Source organism: Dama dama, chromosome 19 (assembly GCF_033118175.1).
Source record: "Dama dama isolate Ldn47 chromosome 19, ASM3311817v1, whole genome shotgun sequence".
NCBI classification, from domain to species: Eukaryota; Metazoa; Chordata; class Mammalia; order Artiodactyla; family Cervidae; genus Dama; species Dama dama.
Window position 1 is genome coordinate 44,808,629 of NC_083699.1, and position 24,758 is coordinate 44,833,386.

At 41.1% G+C, this 24,758-nt stretch overlaps 1 protein-coding gene across 1 annotated transcript in view; it reads right to left on the reverse strand.

The window, feature by feature from the left end:
• Positions 1–24,758, reverse strand: part of ATP13A5 (ATPase 13A5) — a 127,450-nt gene that overhangs the window by 30,503 nt on the left and 72,189 nt on the right. The window contains exons 13-22 of the mRNA XM_061168024.1: positions 23,403–23,591; positions 19,472–19,533; positions 16,836–16,986; positions 13,154–13,240; positions 12,343–12,499; positions 10,223–10,340; positions 6,376–6,500; positions 5,430–5,590; positions 3,480–3,605; positions 2,282–2,361 (exon numbers count right to left, since the gene is read on the reverse strand). Of these exons, the coding sequence (XP_061024007.1) occupies positions 2,282–2,361; positions 3,480–3,605; positions 5,430–5,590; positions 6,376–6,500; positions 10,223–10,340; positions 12,343–12,499; positions 13,154–13,240; positions 16,836–16,986; positions 19,472–19,533; positions 23,403–23,591 (1,256 nt within the window). The remainder of the gene's footprint in view (positions 1–2,281; positions 2,362–3,479; positions 3,606–5,429; positions 5,591–6,375; positions 6,501–10,222; positions 10,341–12,342; positions 12,500–13,153; positions 13,241–16,835; positions 16,987–19,471; positions 19,534–23,402; positions 23,592–24,758) is intronic.

Sequence of the window (24,758 nt, forward strand, 5' to 3'; positions counted from 1 at the left end):
GTGTGTGTGTGTGTGTGTGTGTGTGCATGTGTCTCCTGAGCATGTGTAGAGTCAAGCTGAAGGAAAATAACTTGGAGAGAAATATTCCCAGAGGAATAAAGCTCTGGTATATTGTTTCAATCGATCACATGGAAATGATGGCAGTACTGCCAAGGACATCCACAAAGATGATCACACACTTCAGAAGAAGGCCTGTTGGACTAGACCCACCAAGGCCAAGTCTGAACTGAGCACTGTCATAATCACAGTGTCTCTCACACCCTAATGCACAGATCATAACCTGGTCCATCTGTGTTTTGGTTGCTCACTGCTGCTGAAAGTTTAGCATGTAGACACTAGGAGAAGAAACATTTGGGAAATGGTTTAACAGATAACGACTAGAGATGTATATACATATTCTAGATGCATCTTGGAGTGAAAATAAGATAACATGCTTCCCATCTATACCAGTTTGATGGGCAGGCACAACTGCATAAAGAGAAGAGTAAATTTTAAAGCTGTTACTAAAGGAGCTTCTGATGCAAGACACACTCTGTGTTCTATTATAAGTAAATAATACATTGGAGGTATTGATTAATGGCAATTTTATTAGAGGCTCAGTGGTAACTTGCCAAGAACACATGAAATAATACAATATAGGAGAAAATGAAATTCTCAGAGAATTTCCTTATTATTAGTTGACATCAAAGATGGCCATCTTTATAGGTCAAATATGGCCAAGTGTAAACAAGTTTGTAGGTTCAATCTACTCTTTGGTAAGTATATATGAAAATCACATGGTAAACATTTGTTTGTGCTAATGTACGTGTCAAGACTATACATTTGCTGAAAATGGCTTCCTTTCTTCAGGCATAAAGTACATATTTAGTCTTTATATGACAGGAGGAATCTTACATCTTCTAGTGTTGTCTGAATAAAGAATAAATTCTGAATGAAGAGCAAGATCTGGAAATTGAGAGGATAACTTATTCTGAGATAGCATATATCATCCTGAATTGATTTTTCTTTAGGGGAATACAGCTTTTCAAAAGTAAGCATTTAAGTTGGCAACAATTTCTCAAGTATTTGAGAAGGGCAAAATTACTTTCTTCAGCCAATATCATATAATGACCATGTAAGTAAAATAGTCATTTTAGACACTGGTTACTAACCCAGCCTCAAGGCATTACGGGAGTTAATAGGCAGTTTTGGAAACATCCCTAAGAATGCTTAGGCAACAAAAAATAATCGTCAAAAGCAGTCTCTTGAGTTTACCTACTACTTATCAGCAATTATCTAAAGTTTTACTACTCTTCATTCCTTACTTAACTTTCTAGAAATCTGAGTCCAGAAGCTATAACCTTCCTAGCAAGTAATAGGTAGGTCTGGTCTCAAGAAGAACCATTTCAATCTGATGTGACTTGGTCGTCTGCATTTTTGAAGGAGATAAGAAAGAACTTTTTCCTTTTTTTATTTTTGCCTCTATACCTAAAAACAGTAAAAATATCATTTCTTCTCTTTCCTGGAAGATCTGAAATCATTTATGTATCTTCTAATGGACCAACCTCAAATAATTCCAGGTGATAACTCACATGCTTCCTCAATTTTTTTCCCCCATTCTGAGCTGTACAGAATGCTGTCATTTCTAGTCTCTGTATCCAAGCAGGAGGATCTTCCTTTATGATAAGCCCTACCAGCCACAGAAGGAATGTTCTTTGGGCAGACAACTTCGAAAATAGCCCACCTTCTGGAATTCATGAGGTTATCTAATGCCTTCCTTTGAGTGTGGACTGACCGAGTGATTTGCTTCTAATGAAAGGAGTAAAGTGACAGGATAGGATGCCATTTCTAAGATGAAGATATAAAAAATAGTCACATCTCTCTCTCTCTCTCTGATGTCTCTTGCTTGCTAACTCTCACTGAAGCTGATACTCTGTGAGCATCCCTATGAAATCACCTCATGGCAATGAAACAAGCGTGGCTTGTGCCCAACAATGAGTGAACAATTGAGACTCAGCCTAACTGCCCACAAGGAAGTGAATCTTGCCAACAACACCTGGGGTGAGGCTGGTGGCAGATCCTTCCCCACCAAGTGCTGAGATGACTGCAGGTCTGGTCGACACCTGATGACACCTTGAGAGGGACCCAGAGCTAGAAGACTGAGCTAAGCACACCTGAATTCCTGACCCACAGTAACATGAAAAAAATAAATAGTGCTATTCTAAGCCACTGTGTTTTGGGGATAATTTGTTACACAGCAATTGATAACAAATACACCCTCCTTTCATGCACTAAAACCTACTTTAATTTCTGAAATTCTTCAACAAGGCTAGATTTCTGCCCAGGGGACATTCTTGCAAAAATCGTTCCATTCACCAGAATCTAAAGAGAAAAATAACAATTGCAATAAGATTAGAACAAAGAACACTTTTAAAATAAAAGAAGAGTCTTGAAAAATGACTCGTGGCCACCATAGCCACGAGTAGCTATAGCATTGGGTGGTATAACATCAGACCAAATATCAGGAAAGGGCAAAAGGGGATTTAACAGTTTAATATTTAACTTTCACTTTTGGTTCTCCATCACAAGACTATTACTTTGTTCCAGATCATTTTTCCAAGATGGGATAAGCTCTAATGAATAAAAGTAACTGAAAAGCAGAGGAGTATATAAGATTAAAATGCTTAGGCAACTACGGTTCTTTTCAATAAGCACCATCTCCACAATTGCAGAGGAAGGAGCAATAGATTGAAAGTTGAGAATCAAGGTTCTATTACAGCTCTGTCCCAGATTGTGAAGACCTTAGGCAAATGACAATGTCTCTGAGTCTCAGGTTTCCCATCTCTTTAATGAGGAACTGCACTAACAGCTTTCTAGACACCGTGGGGGTCTAGACTCTATGGTCCTTGACTGGAAAGGTGACAGGACTTTCAAGACAGTGCTAACAGGTGGTTGCTGCCTCTCCGCTTGTTTCCTTCCCACCAATGGCACCACTCTGCATGGCACTATTTTAAAATAGACACACAGCGACAAGATAACAAATGATTTTGAAAATAAACCATAAAGCCTTTGTTTCCTCCTGCTGTAATTTAAGAATCCAGACAGGAATGGGAATAGAGCTCAGCCTGACATGAGTTAGTGGCTTTCAGAGAAAAGCAAATTCCAAAAACAGGCAGCATGTTTGAAATTACTTGTAGGTCCCCTCTGCTGGGGAGGTAGGGAGGAGGGAAACTGGGATTAGATTGGCCACGGCGGGCAGGGCGAGGGGCAGCACTAGCCTCAGGTTCTGAATAGGAGGCCTTGGACACGTGGATGTGTGATGAGTGATATAAGAGCAGTGAAGAAGGGAAACCTCTTAGAGAAACAGTGCCCCCTGTGAGGGTGTTTATTTCCTAATTCTGAGATAACCTTGCTAGTCATCACCTTCACTGTTCTCTTACCCTTTTTTATCTCACTAATTTGAGGAGCAAAACAAAACATGTCATTTCTCCAGTACTTACTTTTGGAAGCAAGCTGCTGAAATGCTGCAGTATCACTTGGTATGATTTCCCACTCATTGCAAAATGGTAACAGCTCCCTTTTTCTTCAACAGGCACTGAACTGTTTCCAATGTTGATGTAGGTTTCCTAATATCAAAAGGGCATTATTTCTACCCTGGCTCTTAAGGATGTTGCTGTTTTCCTACATTTTATGGAAGGAAATGTATTCATGTTACGCAACAGTGTGAGGACCAGCAAATATATAATGTAGAATTTGCCCACAGAACTTAGACTCATATAAAGAAGACACTCAAAATGTTCCCCCCAGATTAAATGAACAGAGGTTACTTTGGCAACATGAGGCTCTGGATCCTAGTCTGGAAGACAATATGTAATGCCAGGTTACTGAGGAAATCATTCCAAGGTTCCAATGAGTGACTCCAGGGAAGAAGAGGAAACATTCTTCCCTTCTCTTCCTTCTCCTCATGCAACCTTTTGTTTCCTAAGATTTCTTACCATTCATTCAGAAATCATGCCTGGATTTCTTCCCTGTAAAATAGGTAGATCCCTTCTTCAGAGCCTAACCTGACCTCTGCCCAACACTTCCCTCAAGGTGCCCAGAGCCCCTTCCACCTTGTGTCCCTGCACCTTATTATTATTATTTTGGATGCACTGTGCATGGCAGTTGGAATCTTAGTTCCCCAACCAGGGATTGAACCCATGTCCCCTGCATTGGGAGCACAGAGTCTTAACCATTGGGCTGCCAGGGAAGTGTCTGGACTCTTTATTAAAAATTAGTGAAAATCTGTATCCTGTAATAAATTATAATGGAAAAATATGAAAAAAGAATATATATGTATAACTGAATCAAAACTAACAACATTTTAAATCAACTATACCTCATTAAAATACATTTTTAAAAATACACTATCCTTATTTAAAAATCTGTATGTGTACATGCAAACTAATTTTTATTGAATAACGTTAGGCACTTTGAAAAAATTAGTGAGGATCTGAGTTTCATCACACAGTGCAGTTGAGGCAATGTATGTAGTTGCTGAGGCAAGTGAGTTTAGAAGGAAATCAGGACCAGAAATCCACTGAAAGAAGAGAGGAAGCCGTCATTTTTCACAACCCGCACAATGGATTTGAGCCAAGTTAACACACCTCTTCACAGCGTAGGGGCAGGGCCACTCCATACAGCTGTGTAGCTCGTATGCTGCACAAAGAAATACTCGAAACTGAACAATCTGAAGGGCTGGTCAGCCTGAAGGAAGGGAGCTTTTTGTAATTTATCACCCTGAGGACCATCTCTTTGAATTCACACAAAGGCAGAGGCACTCCATTTAGTAATGAAACGTCAGGCTGCAGCCCATTCTCTGTACAAGAAAGCGCCATCCTGGGGGAAGTGCACAGGAAACTTGCTACCGAGAGAAGCCCGACGTCTCTTCACGTCAGGTCACAGGTCCAGTACAATCCAAATGACCATGAATTAGGGGAGCAGGATTCAAACAGACCGAACTTGATTCCTTGCTCTGTAACTCACGAGTGTGAGTCTTGGCAAGCTTAGCTTTCTAGGCCTCAGTTGTCTCATTTGTAAAATGAATACTTTGTTCAACTGTGTAGGGTAACTGAGGGTCGGAGGGGAACTATGGATGTAAATCAGTGAGTCTCAGCCACATCTGTACACTGGAATCAATAGGCAAAGGACTCAGTTCCCAGTCCAGAGATTCTGATTGAATCTCTAGTTTTAGCCTTGGAAGCTTGAAAACACTTCTGGGTAATTTCTACGTGAAGCCAAGACTGAGGAGTGTCAGTGCAAATGTTAAAAGCTTTGCAAACTGTAAAACTCCAGGCAGATGGGAGAGATTATTACTGTGATGACTTCTAATGCTCAGAGAGGGCTGCCCAGGGTCAGGGCTGTATTGCATCAGCCCTGGTCCATGGAGGGGCTTTCTGACATTCACTCACATTCTTTCCAGGCCCATTCTCCTGGTTCTCCACCAGCTGCCAGGTCACAGAAGCAGGGGCGAACTCTTCAGGTTCATTGGCTTCAACAAGGATCACTTGGCTCCCTCGAGGAATCATTTCAGAATTCTTTGCAACGGTAATGGCTGTTTGAAGGTTGTCACCTAGATGACAAAGAAAGTGGACTTGATTTGGGTAGAAACCTCTCAGCATCCAGGACTGAACGCTCCCTCCTCTGAGTGACCATACTATGTTGTTGGTGCTCTTTGGGGGCATTTAACACTTTCTGCATTTTTTTCATAATATTTTATCAAGCCTGTCTGTCCCTAGTGGTCAAACACTATGTCTATCTCTCCCTTTCATCCTAGCATCAAGTCCATGAACATTACATATTTCCAAAATATGCACTAATGAGTAAACAAATGTTTAAGCGCTTTACAACTCATCCTCAGGAGACTGACAGTTTTCACTGGTGAAGGTATAGGCTTGGTCTGATAACATAAACCTATTCTTGGGATCTGGAGTCCAATTAAGTTAAAAAAAAAAGAGGCACTCAGGATCAGCCATGTTGAATTTAATCATCACAAACCATGCCTACCCCACCACCCTAAAGGACGGTCTCACCCCTTTACACAGAGGTCTCACTGGGGTTCTTCATGAGAACCCCGTTCTCATCTTTCAATACCTGCTGTGAGTCTGTTGGCTCTGAACAAACCCTGGGTAGGAACAGAGGGCCTTAGACAAAGAGAGTGAGACATGGTCCTTGCCTCCAAAGCTCACAATCATTGAGGGGAGCTCCCCAAGTTCCCAGTAAGTGGAGCAGAGGGTAACAATCTTGACAGCAAAGCATCCTTTCTCCTGCCTCAGCCACAGGGACTCAGTCAGCTCACATGGTCTTTTGCTTATGCCTAGGATGGATTTAATTTGTTAGGCTTCCAGAAACGCATACCAGTGATCATCACCGTCCTGATGCGGGCCTCACTCAGTTCCTTCAAGACTGGTTTGGTTTCCTTTTTCAAGCGATTCTCCATTATGAGAAGTCCCAGAAATGTTAGCTCTGACTCCACATGTTCTCTTTGGGTTTGGGAGAAATTCAACATTAAAGCATATACATATAGTCTCAACAGTTGGATTTATTTCTTATTAAAATTTCTAAGTTTTATCAATGTCATACACGCACAGGTTTAACAAATCAGAAAGAATCCAAAAGTTCATAATAAAGAAAACCTATAGCCCCTGTCTTCACAGTACCTTCCCCCTTCTCCTTCCCAGATGTGACCACTTCTACATCTTTTATCTGCTCTTTCCATGTTTTTCAACTCTATTCTTTTAAAACAATGTATTTATCTTCCAATTCTTCTGTTGGTTTTTAAAATTTTTTGTTAGTCATATATATTTTAAATTTGTAAGCATATAAGCAGTTTAAAATTTGTAAGTATATAATCTGACATGTAAGCATATATTTTTAAATTTGTAAGCATTTTAGTTTAGTAGATATTTATTAAGTACATACTGAATACCAGATATTATAGTAATAGTTGAATATGGAATCATTTATTTCAGCCTCCATCTGTTGCCTCCAGTAAATACATGAATGACATCAGTCAAGAGTTTAGTTTTCAGAATTTGAAATCGGAGGCTTGGAGTCTAACTGTGTTCCATTAGTTATGTGAGACTTCTCCTTGAAAATAAATCTCAGGTGTTTTTTAGAAGGTAAATTCGGGGGCCAAGAGCTCTTTCTTGATCCTCTATTGTTCTTTTTTCTGTCCAGAGTGGAGTTAGGATTGCAGGCGGAGGAGAGGGACACCTAGGGAATCAATCTCTGCGCCTGCTCTCCGCGCATCCCCCGTGTTCAGGGCCACCTTCCATGTGCTATGCTGTGCTTAGTCATTCAGTTGTCTCCAACTCTTTGTGACCCCATGGGCTGTAGTCAACCAGGCTCCTCTGTCCATAGGGATTGTCCAGGCAAGAATACTGGAGTGAGTTGCCACTCCCTTCTCCAGGGGATCTTCCCAACCCAGGGATTGAACCCAAGTCTCCTGCATTGCAGGTGGATTCTTAACCATCTGAGCCACAGGGGAGCCCAAGAATACTGGAGTGGGTAGCCTAACTCTTCTCCAGGGGAATCTTCCCAACCCAGGAATTGAAGTAGGGTCTCCTGCATTGCAGGTAGATTCCTTACCAGCTGAGCTACCAGGGAAGCCCCCACTTTCCATAGTACATGACATATCAGAGACTCATCCTCTCAGGTTCTACAGGGTGAACCAACTTTCCTCTTGGAATCTCTCTCTCTCTCTGGCATGATATAGGCTACAGTTTCTTCTAGCCTGCTGATTCAGCTACCACTCTTCCAGTTACTTTACATCTTATAGAAATTTATAGAAATCTCTCATCTACACTTATTGCTTCTCTAGTTTTCTTTGATACTATTTCATTTCTGTTATGTTAGTAGGACTTGGGAGGGAAATGATCACATGGTCAGTAAACTTCTTTAAGAGAAAGAATAGAGTTGAATCTCTCAATGAGAAATAATTCATCCTTGGATAAGAATACATTGAAGAAACATCTCTCTGGAGTAGAGAGTGAGTAGTTACATTCTCCATTCAAAAGTCCAGTCACTAAATCACTACTTTAGATCTTACATTAGGCACGTTGGTGAACACTCAGATAATAAGATATGAATTCTGCCTTTGTGATCTCAGAGAGTATTATAATTCCCATCATTTAGCTTCATGACTTTCTATTAAAAATTGGATTAATGTTCTTATTAACTAGAATTGAAAGAAAGATCCCAAAATCTTCTCATCAATTTATTCTATTTTGGATCTGTTTTATGACTCTCCCCTTGTTCACTGCTTCAGGTACTTGGGCCTCTCAGGATTACACAACATGCCAGGAAAGTCCTGCATCAAGGCCTTTGCATTATCCACTGTTCCTATTGTCTGCAATGCTTTGCTCTGGATATCTGTATGCCTTACTCCCTTACTTTTACTCAGATCTCGGTTCAAATGTTACCTCCTTGTAGGACTTCCCTGATCACCCCATGTAAAATACCACCCTCCTGTCATTTTAAAAATCCTTTTAACCTGCTTTATTTTTTCCTTCAGGGCATTTATCACTGCCTGACCATATGTCATAGGTTAAATTTATTATTTGTTTCCCCCAAGTAGGATATAAACCTTGAGAAGGCTAGGATTTGATTTTATTCACTTCTGAATCCTCAGTGCCTTGAGGGACATCTAATAATAGCCAAGCTCAATAGAAATAGGCTAAACTCATGAAAGGGTGAGTCTTGTTAAGGAATTTTCTTCTGTTTTTATTTTGTCTTTTTTTCCCTAAGCCATCCTAAGAAACTCCTACTTCCCCATTATGATGCGAGCTTTTTAAACATTTTTAATTTTCCTATTTGGAAACCTCTCCTAAATATAATTTGGCTCTAAAAAAAATCAAAATCCTATTCTTTTACCCTGTTTGAAAATAATAACTATATTCTAGGAAGCATGATAAATAGGCTCCTGATATTCTTTGGGAATACCTGAGATGGTTGGAAATCTAGCACATTTATCCTCATTTTCTTTTTTGTTATATTTATAATAATGTCTATCTCACTGGTAGTTTTTAAATGAGAATATCACAGTTGCATCCATATATATATATATATATATATATATATATATATATATATATATCCATATATATATATAGCATCTGGGTAGTGGCTATATTCCACTTCAAGCAAAATACATCTTGTCTTCACACATGACCTTAACTTTCATTATTAAAATTTGTATCTTGAAAAATGACAAAATCCTGTGTTATGAGTCTTTGTGTTTGCTCAAGAACAGCTAACATCTTGAATACTAAACCTGAGAGTGCCATTCATACATTAAAATGAGCTTTGTGATTCTATTTAGAAGATTAAAATGTCATGACTGAAATACTCATTAGAGATCATCTAATCCCACATTTTATAGTTGGGGGAAACAGACACAGTGTAAGGAAGAGATGTGATTATTGATTATATTAGAGTAGATGGACTTAGGTTGTAAATAGTAACACACTACATCCACGCAGATGGGCAGATAATTAAAAAAAAAATTGTATTAAGTGAGGACCTCTCTGTCAGCAAAACAAAATAAAAAATGAGTAACGTATATGATCTCTTATTCAATTTGCCAAAAAGAGTATTTCTTTACTCTTTTGTCATAAACAATTCAAAAACAACCTTTAAGAACTGCAAAACTTTGAAAGAAAAAATAATTTGCAGATTACCCTCTGCAGAGGACAATTTACCCCTTGAATGTAATGAAGAATACTGAAATCTATTTCATATAAAGAACTCAATTTGCACTCACTCCTCTAGCTCTGAGGGGGTATACTACTAATTCCTGAAAGAAATCAAGTCTAAAAATTTCTGGAGGTCATTCAAAGTGACAACTGTATTCTCTGAAACCCTTTTTTCTAGGGGACCCCTAATCTGTCAGTCACATGATCCTCCGAAGTTAAAGGGGGGGTTGGTTGTTTTGGGTGGGATGATGGGTCATCAGGCAGAGATAACTCAGTGACATCTGAGAGTCAGGATGCCATCCTTGTTTCATCACCAGCCAGCCCTGTGGCCTGAGCAAGTCCTCCCCAATGTGGCTTAGAGTTGCCCCTCTCTAAAGCAAGGCGTTAGATGAGTGATTCTCCATCTCTAAGAGGTTTCCTGGTGATTTGGCTTCCACCCATTCATCTCCAGGGCTCACTCTCTTCATGCACACAGAGCCTGCCCTAGTGCCAATTTCTGAGCTTCCCACCTGGTTAAACTTTCCGCTTCTGAAAGCTTCTCCATCTTCAAGACTTTGTGGGCAAGAGCAATGACACGGAAGCCTTGCACTGTATAATTTCTTAGCTCCTTTGGGAAATTCTTGGGCACTGACAAGAGAGAAAAGAGAGGTAAATGCAGGTCCCACTAAAGGTGGCTCAACTCGTAAACAAAATTCTGGATACAGTCACTGTATTTTGTTTTAACTTTCCCTCCATAAAAATGCTTTAATAGAAACACTACAGGGATTTCCCTGGTGGTCCAGTGGGTAAGACTTCACCTTTCAATGTTTGGGGCAGGTGGTGGGGGTTCAATCCCTGGCCCGGGAGCTAAGATCCTGTATGCCACTCAGCCAAAAAATCGAAATATGAAACAGAAGCATTATTGTAACAAATTCAACAAAGACTTTAAAAATGGTTCACATAAAAAAATTTTTTTTAAATAGAACACTATAACTTCAGTTAAAGGCCACAAACAACTTCATCAGTATGTTATTCTTATAATCTAACAGAAATAAATGCCAAAGATATACTGGTCATCAACTGGGTGTCACATACATTAGCTGAGTTCAGTAAAGACAGGCCTCAGGACCATCTTCCCAGATGAAATGAGGTACTGCAGGCTAAACTATCCCATTGCTTGTTTTTGTAATTAAGGTTTTATTGGAACACAGCCATGCCCATTTGTTTGTTACCTATGGCTGCTTTCAGGTTACAATGGCAGGGTTGAGCAGTTGAGCCAAAGATGGTGTAGCCTGCAAGGCCTAAAATGTTTATTACTTGGCTCTTTGCAGACACGTTTGCCAATTTAGGTAATGGATGACACAGTGCCAACCTTTGTGTATTTTGACATGGTAATCATAACTAAGGTTAATATGTCTATAAAATTTGTATGGTTTATGTATGCATGGTTATATAAAGATATTAGGGAAAAGAATAGTATAATAAGAAGTGCAGTAGGTTAGGGTCTCATCTCCACTGTGCTGCCAGCTAGCTTCCTGACCTTGGGCATTTTAAGTCTCTCTTCTGCATCTCAAATGAAGAGGTTATAGATGTCTATGCTCCTACTCAGCACAGACTTTCTGTAATTCTAAAATATCAATAATTCTGGAGGTGAGGCTCTATTTCAAGGAAGCTGCTAACTCTATTTCTTAAACACAAGAAGAAAAAAAAAATCACTGAATATGATATTATCATATGTCAAGGATCAGAAGTTAGGAGAAGAATTAGACTGACCAGACAAAGACACAGTGGCAAATAACACCTAAAAAAATAACAGCCAATGATAGACCAACAGTCTGTAAAGAATGGAGTTAATAGGAGCTATGAGGAAGATCAACATCAGAAAAATAGACAGAATTCTAAAAAAAAATGACTCCAAGCAGAGAAAGAAGTAAAAGCAATCATTTGCCAATTCTTAAAATTCTAGGCACAAACTGATGGCTATCAGCAATTGTAAGGAGAATATAGATGAAAATCAGGAGAAAAAAAGGCCAATTTTATCCAAATGAACTTATTTGAATGCAACAATATTCTTACAAATCTTGACTGCAGCTTAGAGAGTACATGTTTATAAGATGAAGAAACAATACAAATCAGCTTAAAATCTGGCCCAGAAAGATGAAATTGCTGTGAAAATGATCAATTACCTTGCTCTAATACCACCTAATTTACTCTAATCACTTTTTTTTCCCTAAAAGATTTATTGTTTTTATATCCTCCTCCCACTGATCTGAGACACAGAGCATCGCTGTTTACAGAATGAGTCTGGTGTTCAGACCTGTCTCTTTGGTTCCTTCTGAACACTCATTCTCACCGTCCCTGGTCCTCTGACCCCAGTGTAGTTTCCTGATTCGTCCTGATGCTTGTTTCACATCTCCTTCTCTAATGCTGCATTGTGGTTGGGCATTTCTGGCAGGACCACAGTCTGATATTTACTCTCTGTTTTTCTGCTTTGAAATGATCACCTCTGCCTTAGCAGATCTGCTGGGCCCTCTTTCCACCTACCAAGAAAACAACCACCTCCATGTTCATTGATTTAGGCTGGTTTGCTCTGTCTGTTTGAGTTTTTAAGTATTTTCACCTCCTGAAAGAGGGAAGTGCCAGTTAGTACCTGTTTCAGGTCTGCAGAACTGAGCCAGCATCTCCGGGGCTCCCTTCATGTAGACATGGAACTGATCCTCCCCCACCAGCTGAGCAACCACAGACATCCTCTGCAGGCTGGAGGAAAATGGAAACTGACGCAGGACGATGATGGCTTCCACAGGACTCTAAGTGCACAAAGAGAGGGGAGCTTAAGAAGCTATTAAGGAAGATTTAGCAGATGTACACCAACAAATAGTCTTTACTCTGCAGTGAGTCCAGGGATGTGAGGTGATATGTTGTCACAACATTGATATTTTTCTAGCTGCATCTAAAGCGGTTCCCTCATCAAGTTGTCTGGTCTACAAAGCCCGTTCCCTCGGCTGCCTGAGAAGTCCTAATCATCTTCCAGGACAAGCGCATAGGTCACCTTCTCTGAGGTACTTCTCTCTCAGCAACACTGCTCACTCCCACCTCTGGACTCCTGCTGCCCTTTCTTCAGCCTTTATTCCAGCACTTGGCACGCTGTATTGCATTTGTTTGCACCGGTATTGATTTTTCTATCAGTCCATGTATTCCTTCAGCACAGAGCACAACATGCCTAGTTTTGAAATCACTTTATCTCTTAGCACCTAGCACAGGGCTTGAGTATACATAGGTATTTTGTGAGTGTTTGTTGAATAAGCTAACGGACAAATTTAGGAATGAAGGAATGAGCAAACCAACTGTAGATACAGTTAGGATAAGGCAAAATAATAAGAATATAAAAATATATAAAAGGCAGGGGAATTTCACCAGTTTTAAGGGGAAAGGTTTATATAATTTAAAGAAGCAAACTATACCTGACTGGCTTTTGGTCCTGGCTTTATTATTACATTTGAATCTGATATTCCAAGTTTGCAGTAGTCTGCATTGCAATCTTCGATTATCTGCTTTCAAATGAAAACATTCATAAGATTCCTTAGAGAAAAACAATAAGAAAGAAATACCTCTCGTTTGCATAGCACTTTAATCTTTTCAAAGCCCCTTTTACATTTTTTTCTCTTCTAAGCCAATTATTTTAATACCATCATTATCAAATTTCTGTTGTTTTGATTCATATTAAGGATCTTATTATGAAATGTCAAAGAGCAGAATTATTGTGATTACATTTTAAATCGTAACTGACTGTGTGTGTGTTTGCGTGCTCGGTTGTGTCTGACTCTTTGAAGCCCTATGGACTGCGACCCTCCCAGGCTCCTCTGTCCGTGAGATTCCCCAGGCAAGAATACTGGAGTGGGTTTCCATTTCCTTTCCCAGGGCATCTTCCTGATCCAAGGATTGGACCCGAGTCTCCTGCATCTCCTGCTTTGGAAGGCGGATTCTTACCTCTGAGCCACCTGGGAAGCCAGCAATAATTGTTGGAGGAAGCATTAACTGCAGCCCACTGGCTCTTCCTAAAAGGTATGTCTTGTAAATTGACGAGGGTGGAGACCTATTCTCCATTACACCTGAGCACACTAGCTCCCAGACGACAGAGGATTGAATCTTGAACTACTTCTTAGGCTACTTCTATGCTACTAGCCTAACTGGTTAGCTAGGGAGTTACAAGTTAGCTGCTAGCAAATTAGAAAGCATACTTGAAAATAATTTGTATTCTTTGGATGTTACAGCACAATAAGTTATACCATCTGAAGAACCAATATTTAGCTAAAATATGGGAAAGGCAGTCAGATAAAAATAAGTAGTAGAAGTCAGAAAATAAGAGACAACATCTAGTCTCTGCTCTACCACTTACTTGTTCAACCTTGGGGACATCACTTTGTTTCTCCAAATCTCAATTTCTTTGGAAAAATATTCTGACATTCCTTATGGTTGCTAATATTCTTAGAGTCTATAAGAACATTTTTACTCCCCCTTATGCTTAGTGAAAGTTTCTTAATAACCAAAAGATGTTTAACTAGAGGCTTATTCAGCTTTAAACTCAGTGAACAACCTTGCAGTGTTATGGTCTGTTTGGAGTGGATACAACTGGTCTTAAAAACAGTTCTTACAGAGCTAATACTAAAGATTTATGTCCCCACATAAGACCCCAACTCGTATGTCACTTGTACATAGAGAGGAAGCCTCCTCTTTTGGAGAAGGGAGAGCAGTGTTAGAACCAGGATCAAAGTCATATAGAGTAATAATGACCATGTGGAACTCCTCACTGCGTCAGCACCAGCGATGCTGGTAAGGACGTTGGTGCTGCTTGCTTATAATAATTATACTGATTCCTCTCTATTAAGATCCAGGAAAGTGATTTCTGTCTTGCCTTTATATTGCAAATAAAAAGTACTGCCTTCCATATCAGCAAACAAAGAATGTTGCAGCCATCAAGCCATCACATGACAGCCATCTGGATGGTGAACCCTGAGGGAACTCAGGATGGAAACTCTGCCTGCCACTGCAGCCACCTCCTACAGTGCACCCTTAGGAGGAGACTCAGGATGCCTGACGGCTCAGTGGTAAAGAATCTTCCTGTAATGCAGGAGATGCCGGAGACATGGGTTCAATCCCTGAGTCGGGAAGATGCCCTGGAGGAGGAAAATCCTATGGGCAGAGGAGCCTCACAGCCACCTCCAACAGCACGCCCTGAGGAGACTCAGGTTGTGAAAACACAGGACACTAGCCCCAGACAGCTGAGATGCATATCAAAGAAAAGATTTCAGTGAGCCCAGACTCTTGCATCTTCCCATACAAATAAAAGCACTAAATTCCTTAACTTGAGATATGTGGTTTTCTTTAATCAACAGTAATTTTTTTGTGTTTTTATTGCAACTACCTTGTCTTTGTTGCAGAAACTCCTATACATGTATCCTAGCTACCTACCCCATCTTCTCTCTTCAGAGCTCTTCGAATTATCTGAGATGCTGTGTTTTGGGCTTAAGTCCTCAGTTTTGTCTGTTAAATAAAACATAACTCAACTTTGAGGCTGTGCTTTTTTTTTTTTTTCAATTGGCAGTATCAAGCATTTCTCCACAGCAAATGCTCTAATTTTACTTACTGATATCAGAAATTTCCCTGTTTACCAGGTTTCCCCTTTTATTACTTTGGCCTCTATAAATCCACAATTTTCCTACAATAAATCTTTAAATTAGCCTCTTTGTGAACTGTCCTTCAGGCTTCCCAGGTGGCGAGTGGTAAAGAATCTGCCTGCCAATGCAGAAGATGCGGGAGACATGGGTTGGATCCCTGGGTCAGGAAGATACCCTGGAATAGGAAATGTCAGCCCACTCCAGTATTCTTGATGGAAAATTCCATGGACAGAGGATTCTGGTGGGCTATAATCCATGTGGTCACAAAGAGTTGGAAAACATGACTGAGCATACACTCTGTCGAGGGGTTCTACAAGTCCCTACAATTGTTTGTTTTCTTTTCTTTACAGCTCTGTTTAAATGCTGTTCTGCATTTCAGTTAAGTAGTTTTAGAAAAAAACATTTTTTTTTTGGAGGGAAGAACAATGTAGTTAATTAACTAACTAATGAATGAATGAATACCCTCCATTCTTTAGACACTTTACAATGCAATGCCTTCAGGCTCACAGTTTCAAAGCTCCAGAAGTGAGTCATTGTTATCCAAATACACATACGAGGTAATGATTCAGAATCTTTGTTCTGGATTTTCAGTCAGAAAGCTAGAGAGTGGTACAGTCAAGTAGTTTCCCCATCCTGTCATGACAGTTGCCAGTAGGAAATTATATCCTTCAGCCTGTCATTCACACTCAGCTGAGGAAATTGATCCCACTGGATTGAGGGGCCTCCATTCTGGTGTCAAACCCTGTCGCTGGGTTGGGAAGATCCCCTGGAAAAGAAAATAGCAACCCACTCCAGTATTCTTGCCTGGAGAATTCCTTTGACAGAGGAGCCTGGGGGGCTACAATCTGTGGTGTTGCAAAGAGTGGGACATGACTAAGCCGACTAACACTTTTAAGACCTATATTGTCTATTAATAATACAGTAGCTACAACCAATTGTGGCTATTTCAATTATTTAAAATTTAAAAATTTAAAATTCAGTTCCTAAGTTGCATACCCACTGTTCATATGCTCAATAGCCAGTGTGGCTAGTGGCTACTGTGTTTACAGTACTGCTTTGGATGAGTGTTTCTCCAAGGATATTTGTGCTATAGTTTGGCCTGTCAAGGCTTTTATGGTGTAATAGGTTTAGTAAATGCTGCATATTATATCCTCTCGTGAATATTCACAATACACCACTGTACATTAACATTAAAGAAATTCTATAGTCAAGAAATCAAATTATCTTTCTTTAAATATCAGTTCCCAAATTTATTTGATGGTAGAACACTATATCATGTTGCAAAGGTTTGTAGAGTTTTGGAGCAGAGATTGGGAGATTCAGGTAGGATCAGACCTTCATTCATTCATACACTGCTATGATTCTCTGGGTTTCAACCAAAGTTAGGAAAGCCTAGGCTCTCCCAGTGAGTATTGGATATTTCTTCACATTTTCTTCATTCAGTTGAACCAAGAAATAATCACCTTACCCAAGCGGTGCCCTCAAACATTTTGAGGTCCAGTGGATCTCCCTGGATGGTCCCATCGAGGAGGATCAGAGAATGGCAACTGGCCATAGCCGCACACTGTGGGCCCCAGGGCAGAGCCTTGCCTGAGGTGAAGCTGTGGACTTCCTGGAAACTGGTAGAGAAAATAGTTAGCAAGTTAAGATCTTCTACAAAATCATTTTGCACACCCTGTCCTTCAATTTTACTGAGATAAACTTCACTGATACCTCACCTCTATGCTCAAAACCTTCACTAGCTCCCCCTCCCCCCATACCTTGTATGATAAATTCTGAGTGTTTGGGTATAATCACAGGGCATAATTGACTTGATGGACATGAGTTTCCGCAAACTCCAGGAGATAGTGGAGGACAGGTAAACTTGGCATGCGGCAGTTCACGGAGTGGCAAAGAGTTGGACACAACTTTGTGACCGAACAACAACAGAGCCTTTTGTCAGGTTGCCTGCAGCCAGCCCACAGGGTGGCAGTGTTGTGGGAAGGCAGACTGTGGGAAGGCTCAGAGCTGACATCTGCAAATTGCAGAGCTGTCTCTAGAAAACAACCCAACTGAGGCAAGAAGTCTCCAGGCCAGTGGGGTAGCAGGGATGGAAAGGAAGCCTGCCTGCTGGCTCCGTTGTCTTCAAGTAAAAGCAGGCATGGCTGGGAATTTTCCTGGCAGTCCAGTGGTTAAGATTCCACCCTTACAACTCAGGGGGCGTGGGTTCAATTTCTGGTCCTGGAACTAAGATCCCATATGCTGTGCTTAGCCGCTTAGTTGTATCCAGCTCTCTGAGACCCTATGGACTGTAGCCCGCCAGGCTCCTTGTCCATGCGATTGTCCAGGCAAGAATACTGGAGTGGGTTGCCGTGCCCTTCTCCAGGGGATTTTTCCCCACCCAGAGATCGAACCCAGGTCTCCTGCAATGTAGGAGGATTCTTTACCATCTGAGCCACCAGGGAAGCCCATGTTGTGCAGCATGGCCCCCAAATTTAATGAATAAGTACAATAAAGAAAAAAAAAGCAGGCATGGATTCAAGTAGTTCTCACAAGTTGGCCCTTTGGCTTTCACCCCTATTTCTTAAAACTCCTGGCATGGATATCTAGCATGAAAAAACTCATTTCCCTATTTGACAGTAGACGTTCTCTCCTCCCATCTTACAGCCGAATAAAAACTGTATCCAGGGTTTCTACTTCTCTCAAAGTCTCAGAGTATGAGAGGAAAAGGAGGGAAAGAAGGAGTGGAAACTGCAAACATCCCTTTCCCCTTTCACTGCTCTGGTCAGTAGAAGTCTGCCTGTCTGGACCAAAACCTTATCTGTGCATCTGAGTACCCAGAAGCAGAGGCACATTAATATGAGCCCAGGGAGTTCACTGACATGCAGGCCAGGAATCTTCTGCAACGTCACACTGCCTGACTACTGTTCCCTTGTGCCAGGGCTGTATCCAGGACCCTGTCACCAACCTGGAGAGTCCCTGCATGACGCCTTCAGTGACAGCAGCCTCAGCCACTGTTTGGAGCCCAGGTGGTACACCCAGAGCTCAAGAGCAGCAGTGTCTCCACCCTGACTGAGAAGGTGGGTCCCTGCCCTGCAGGGAACAGAGTGCAGGGGGCATTCTCTGAGGATGGGCACTCCCTCCTGTCTCTAGCTCTGTTTTGGGGGTAGTGTTTATGTGATTGCCCTCTCCACTCCCCGTTGTTACTATTGAGTCACTAAGTCATGTTTGATTCTTCACAACCCCATGGACTGCGGCACCCCAGGCTTCCCTGTCCTTCAGTACCTCCCAGAGTTTGCTCAAACTCATGGCCATTGAGTCAGTGATGCTATCCAACCATCTCATCCTCTGTCACCACCTTCTCCTCCTGTCTTCAATCTTTCCCAGCATCAAGGTCTTTTCCAATGAGTCGGTTCTTCACATCAAGTGGCCAAAATATTGGAGCTTCAGCTTCGGCTCTGCTCCCTAGTGCCAGCTTTTAAACCTCGTCTGTAAAATTTCTAGCCATACTCCTTTCAAAACCCATCTCATTTGTTATCTCCTCCAGGTGGTATTCCTTGATCTATTCATTTTCAAAATGAATTTTTACCTTTTATTCACTATGTTATTATAAAAATTAGGACTGTGTCTTTTATCAAGCAATCGTTATTATGTCTTCTTCTCTATTGTGATATCTGTGCCTTAATTCTTTTCCCAGTCTATGTGGTACATTGCAGATGGGTCCATTTGCACCTTTCATCTCACTAGAGTGTGAACTCCATGAGGGGGGAGATGGAGGTCTTCCTTTCTGGATTTCCCACCTCACAAGCCACCGAGGAAGTCTATGAAGTTTTAAATTAAGCACAGTCCTGATTTCACTCTTTGCTTTTTTGTTTTATTCACTCAACTCCCTAACCATCCACCTTATTCTATTTGATTTTTCATGTGGAGTTTGAAGATCTACTTTCCCCCTCTGATTCTGAATTTAGAACTCATTTAATTTAACAAGTTAGATTAATGGGGAGCCAGTACCAGCCAGTTATTATGTATATTTTATGTGAGATTCATCCCTCAACACTGGAAGGATGGACTGGAGTATCACAAGGTAGCCCCACCAATCACACACTCTGTCTTCATTACAATTACCAGTTGTCAGCAGTAGGGACAGTCCCCCAGAGGTCCAGTCCATCTTCTGTAAGAGTACCAGTCTACAAGAAAATTAGAATGGGTTTTAGCAGAAGATTTAGAGCTTTTAATTATAATTTACACAAAACCCAAGCTTCTAAGAAACCAAAGTACACTTAGCTGTCCCAAGCCCTTTCTTTTTACATTAGAGTTTATTTAAAAAAAATTTCATTATTGTTTATATTTGTAGTAAATGTGATACTCAGCTCTCCTTTAGTTTTCTTTTTTTACTTCTAAAAACAGATTTAAAAAATTTTTATTTTCCATTTGTTCAATGATTCTTTTAAAAATTTAATTTATTTTTTATATTTCATTAAAGTATAGTTGATGCAAAATATTCTACAAGTTATAGGTGTACTATACAGTGATTCACAATTTTTAGAGGTTATACTCCATTTATACTTATTATAATATATTGGCCAAGCCCTTACTGGCAAGCACCAAATTTTAAATCAGAGAAGAGCACCTGAAGGAGAGATTCAGTCGGTGACAAATGATTCCCAAAAGACCATGTTGAAAATTAGCTTGGGTCTAGTCACTAATTATTATCAAATGCAAGCGTTTCATTTTGTTTGTTTACTGCCATGACCACTGCTGTTGCTGAATGAGAAAGTTTCAGTGAATAGAAATCCAACAAGAACCAGCTCAAGTCTGACTTCTCAGTTGGCACCTGCTGTCTTTCTAAAGCAGAGGTCAGAATTTTTTTCTTTCTTTGCAAGACTATTTAGTTCCTAGTCTGCCATATGGTTCACAGCTATTTCCTAAAAATATGGGTGACATGGTGACTGTCCAGATTGATAATGAAATGTTGATAAAGGGCTTTGAGACTACAGAGAGAAGTGAAGTGCTCATCATAAATATTAATTAATGCCCAGGAATGGGTTTGACTGTTAGATCAAGAGGAGAATGGTGGGGAGGGTTGATTTGCTGTATCAGGGGAAAGTATTTGTCAGATAATGTAGCAGAGAAAGCAAAATGGGGCTGAGTGCTATCACAGCGCTTTTAATTTGCCCATTGCTTCATAGTCGATTATTAATTACAAACCCTAGTGTCTATGCAGTAGGCCAATGGCATTCAGCCTGGTCTACACCCAGTCAGAGTAAGGAGGTGGCTACCACTGGCTCAGTTCTAACTGTCAGTAATGCATTGCGAAGTGCTAGGGAATGTCCTTTTCAACACTGACACCCAGGTTTCTGACACTTTTTTTCTTGAAAATCATCACCATATAAGACACTGAAATTTGCAGTTTTCCATAAAATGATATCTTTTATCATCATAGCACATTTGCATTGGCACCATGCTTTACAGTGAAGTGTCTGCAGTGCTTTCTCTTCTTATAGCTGAGTAAATAGGGTACAGACAGTCTCAGTATAAAGGTGAAATGAGCAACCCAAGGGTCCAGTGGCACATAGATTGGAGAGAAAGAACCAGGATCCAGGCTGTTTGGAGACTTCCACCAGGAGACAAATGTTAACTGAATTCTGAAAATCATGTGGAGAGACAAAGTCTGTACTGAGCTTCTGGGTTAAAGAAACAAGGAAAGTTTGTTTTATTAACTAATTTGGACATCAAGGGGAGCTAACAGGCTTCATGTAGGTTATTCCTTCAAGAACAACAACAGCAAAAGAAAAAAGCAAAACACCTCTTGTTTCATGTACCTCCTATATTTTATAAGGACTCCAATCTGTGTGATTAGATCCTAAAGGCTCTTGAGATGCTCCATTTCAGCAAGAGTTAGCAACTTAATTCAAACTGAAATGTTTTCCTGATGATTAGATATGTTTTAAAACATCAATATCTTGAACATGAAAACAGAGATGATACCATAGCAAAAATAGATAAGGGACAAAGTTATTTCTCTACATGAAAGTAACCCTTATACAATAAAACTAGCCATAAATGGAAAAAGCACTAAATTACAGTTGCTGTTCTAAAGCGAATAAGATAGAAAAATAAAACTTCTTAGTATAAATACTAGCCTAGGCTTAGACTGAATTGAATAGAAAAGAGAGAGAAAGAACCTGTTTTAAAGAACTTGTAACAAACCAGTGTAAAACTAGAAATATATGGGAATAAATATACTCAGAAGCCCAGTGGTGAATATCTTCTAAATTGAAATAACACTAGATGGAAATTCAATTGATTGTGGAGGGTTTTATTCTAACATCATGGTGGTAGAGTTTTATAATATGAAAGCTAGAAAGAAACAGAGAATTGTACTTCAACTATCTTATCTTAAAAAGTCACACAGAAATTTAGTGTCAGATTCATGATTAGATTTCTCATTTCGCTGATTCCCAATCATGAGTCTGCATAATAAGATGCCATCACGACATATGGAGTCTGGCCAAGTCTGCTGTCGAGCATCCTTAGGACAGTCTAGCAAAGGAGCATGAGGATGTAGAGGGAAAAACTTTCTACAGAAAGGAAAGAGAACACCTCTAACTGATATTAATTAGTTTTAGAAACAGATATGTAATAAACACATTTTGTAAATCTCTCTCCTATATTCTACACACTGGTGAGGCTGCTGGGTCAGTAATAGGAATTGCTGTCAAGAGTTGTTTTCTGGCCCTGAATTTAAGAGGTAGCTACTGTTAAGTTAACCTTACAGGTTTCTTTGTCAAAGGAAACTAGAAAAGAATAGAACTGAAATGATGTAAGAGCTATGCCACTTCTACCTGGGGACCAGGACTTATCAGGTCTGCTCATGGTGTCTCTCCAGCTTGGCCTTTGCTCCCTGTTCCTGACCTCTTTGTCTAGGACAAGGAGCCATCTTTTCAGAGCATGTGAAGCCCTGAGCAACTGGGCTCATCGGTCCCAGCTGCATCCTGACCACGCAGCCACGTTCTCACCACCCAGATCTGGCTCCCTGCCTGTTGCATCCCTGGTACCTGTGTGCTGCTGGGCTGCTCACCGCTGAGCCTGGGGCCCATTCTGCCTGACAGCCAAAGCCACAGCTCAGAGGTGACTCCCATCTGCGGCAGGTAACCACATCCCAGTGCTTGGCTCATTATTTAGCATGCATTTCACTGTGTTTTCATCATCTATGTTTCCCTGTCACCTACTTCCTCAACTAGCTCGTGAGCTTCTCAAGAGTCCAAAACATCTCATTAATGGGGCTCTCGGCCAATGTCAGTTATCTAAAAAGCAGCAAAACCTTCATCATTTATTCTCATGAAAACAAAGTAAAGACATGGAGGGACCAGACCAGACCCCTGCAGTAGAGCTGGCAAACTAGGTACCCAGGTGAGGTGGTTGATAATGCAGCCCTGCCCGGTCCCCCACAGGAGCCACAGAGAGGGGTCCTGGGACCTGTCCCAGAGCAGCTATCCCCTCCTCTGAACACACTCCCCTTCTGCCACCTTTCCAGGCCCTAAGCACAGACAATCTGCCCCAGTCCTGAGGCTCGACATCCTGGGAAGCAAAGGGGAAAAGAGGGACCAGAGTGTGTAAACACAGGTCACAGCCCCTGCTTTCCAGTTCCTGAAAAGAAGCAATGGAGGAGAAATGAATGTGCTCCCTTCAGCTTTGGACAAAGCACCAAGGGAACAGAAATGTTTCTCATATTTTTTTTTTTTTTCGCCTGAAAAAAGCCAGTTGCTCATAAAAGTGATTACAGTAAGAGATTGTTTTGAAACCCGAAACAGGCACGAAAATATTAAATTTGACAGGAAAGAAATGTTTGATGTGATGGCTAAACCACTTCCTCAGGACTCGGGAGAGCAGGCTTCTAGAACATGCTCTCACACCAGCCCCGTGTGTGACCTCCGTGGCCTCCGTATTCCCATCTGTCCCAGGAGGGTGCTGGGCTAGACAGTCTCTGAGGCCCTTCCTGACTCAGCCATGTCCCCAAATCATTAACCTCCAACCTGGGGAGTTGAGCTCATACTTTGTCAAAGCACACAAGATTGATTTGCCCACACATATTGATCCTCTGTGGGGAGATGCAGAAGATTCTCTTTTTCTTCAGCCTCCTCTGTGCGTACACGATGCCTGTGGTCAGGGCAGCTGGCAGCACAGGCGGGACTGCCACGGTGAGGAGGAGCAGGGCCATGGCCATGGTGTCTTGTGGAGAGGCCTGGGGAGGGAGGGACACACAGGTTAGCCTGGCAGAAAGCATGGGCACCCTTCCTGGCTCCATCTCCTGTCGTACCAATGGAGTTCTGGAAGCTCAGAAGAGTCATCATGAGCCAGCTGTCTTGGTTGGACTGAGTATTCTCCAGGCCAAGTCTGAGAAATCAACAAATGGTGGCCCACTGCAGAGGAAAGGAGACCCTGGACCCCTAGCCCACATCCTACTGTCCTGCTTGACCCAGCTTCTCTCCACTCAGCCTTCTGTCCACCCAGAGGGCCACCCCTTCTTTGCCCATCAGGCATTTGCACACCCTCTGGACTCCTGGTCACTGGGACTAGACCTGAGTTGTAATATTTCACACATGGCCTGACTGTTGCTTTCTCAACAGTTCTACAAACTCTTCTGGCACAGCATCTCTGAAGTCATCTTGGAATTCATCTTACTTGTCACCAGATGCAGAGCCTAGCACTTTCTGACCCAGAGAAGGTGCTCAACACATGCGTGGAGTGCCTGGAAACCTGGTGAAAACTAGGACCAGGATTCTGCCAAGATCTCGGTATATATTTACTGCTCTGGGGAAGCCAATAATAAAACTAGCTTGTTCTCACTGGATACACACCCTGGAACAAGCACTGTGCACACACACTGTTTAGTTACTCCTCACAACCACCTTGTAATGTAAATACTGTTATTTTCTCCATTTAACAGAAGAGAAAATTGAGACTTAAAAAGTAAACAACTTTCCCAAGGCCACATGCTGGTTAAATGGTGAGAATATAATCCCTAATCTATTCATCTAGAGGGAGGGCACAAATGTGTGACTGATATATCATATTACCAAGCCAAGTCTCACAGAATCAGGATTCCAGGCAATCTACCGAGGATCACAAGACTAATAAAGGCAGGGCCGAGATCAAATCACAGGCTGCATAATTTTCCCATGCTCTATTAACTAATGGCCTTCCTTCTACAACCTTGCCTAGGTTTTTATGAAATTACCTTGATTTTAGCCATAAAGTTATCTTTTCAGTATTGGAAACATAGATTCAAGTTTAGTATGGCTACTTGGCACATCTTTGGGCCAATTCTAGTTTATCATGAAATCCATCATTTCCTGATTTTTCCAACCCCAGCCACAGAAGAGCTTTAACCCTGAAGACTCAGCCCTGC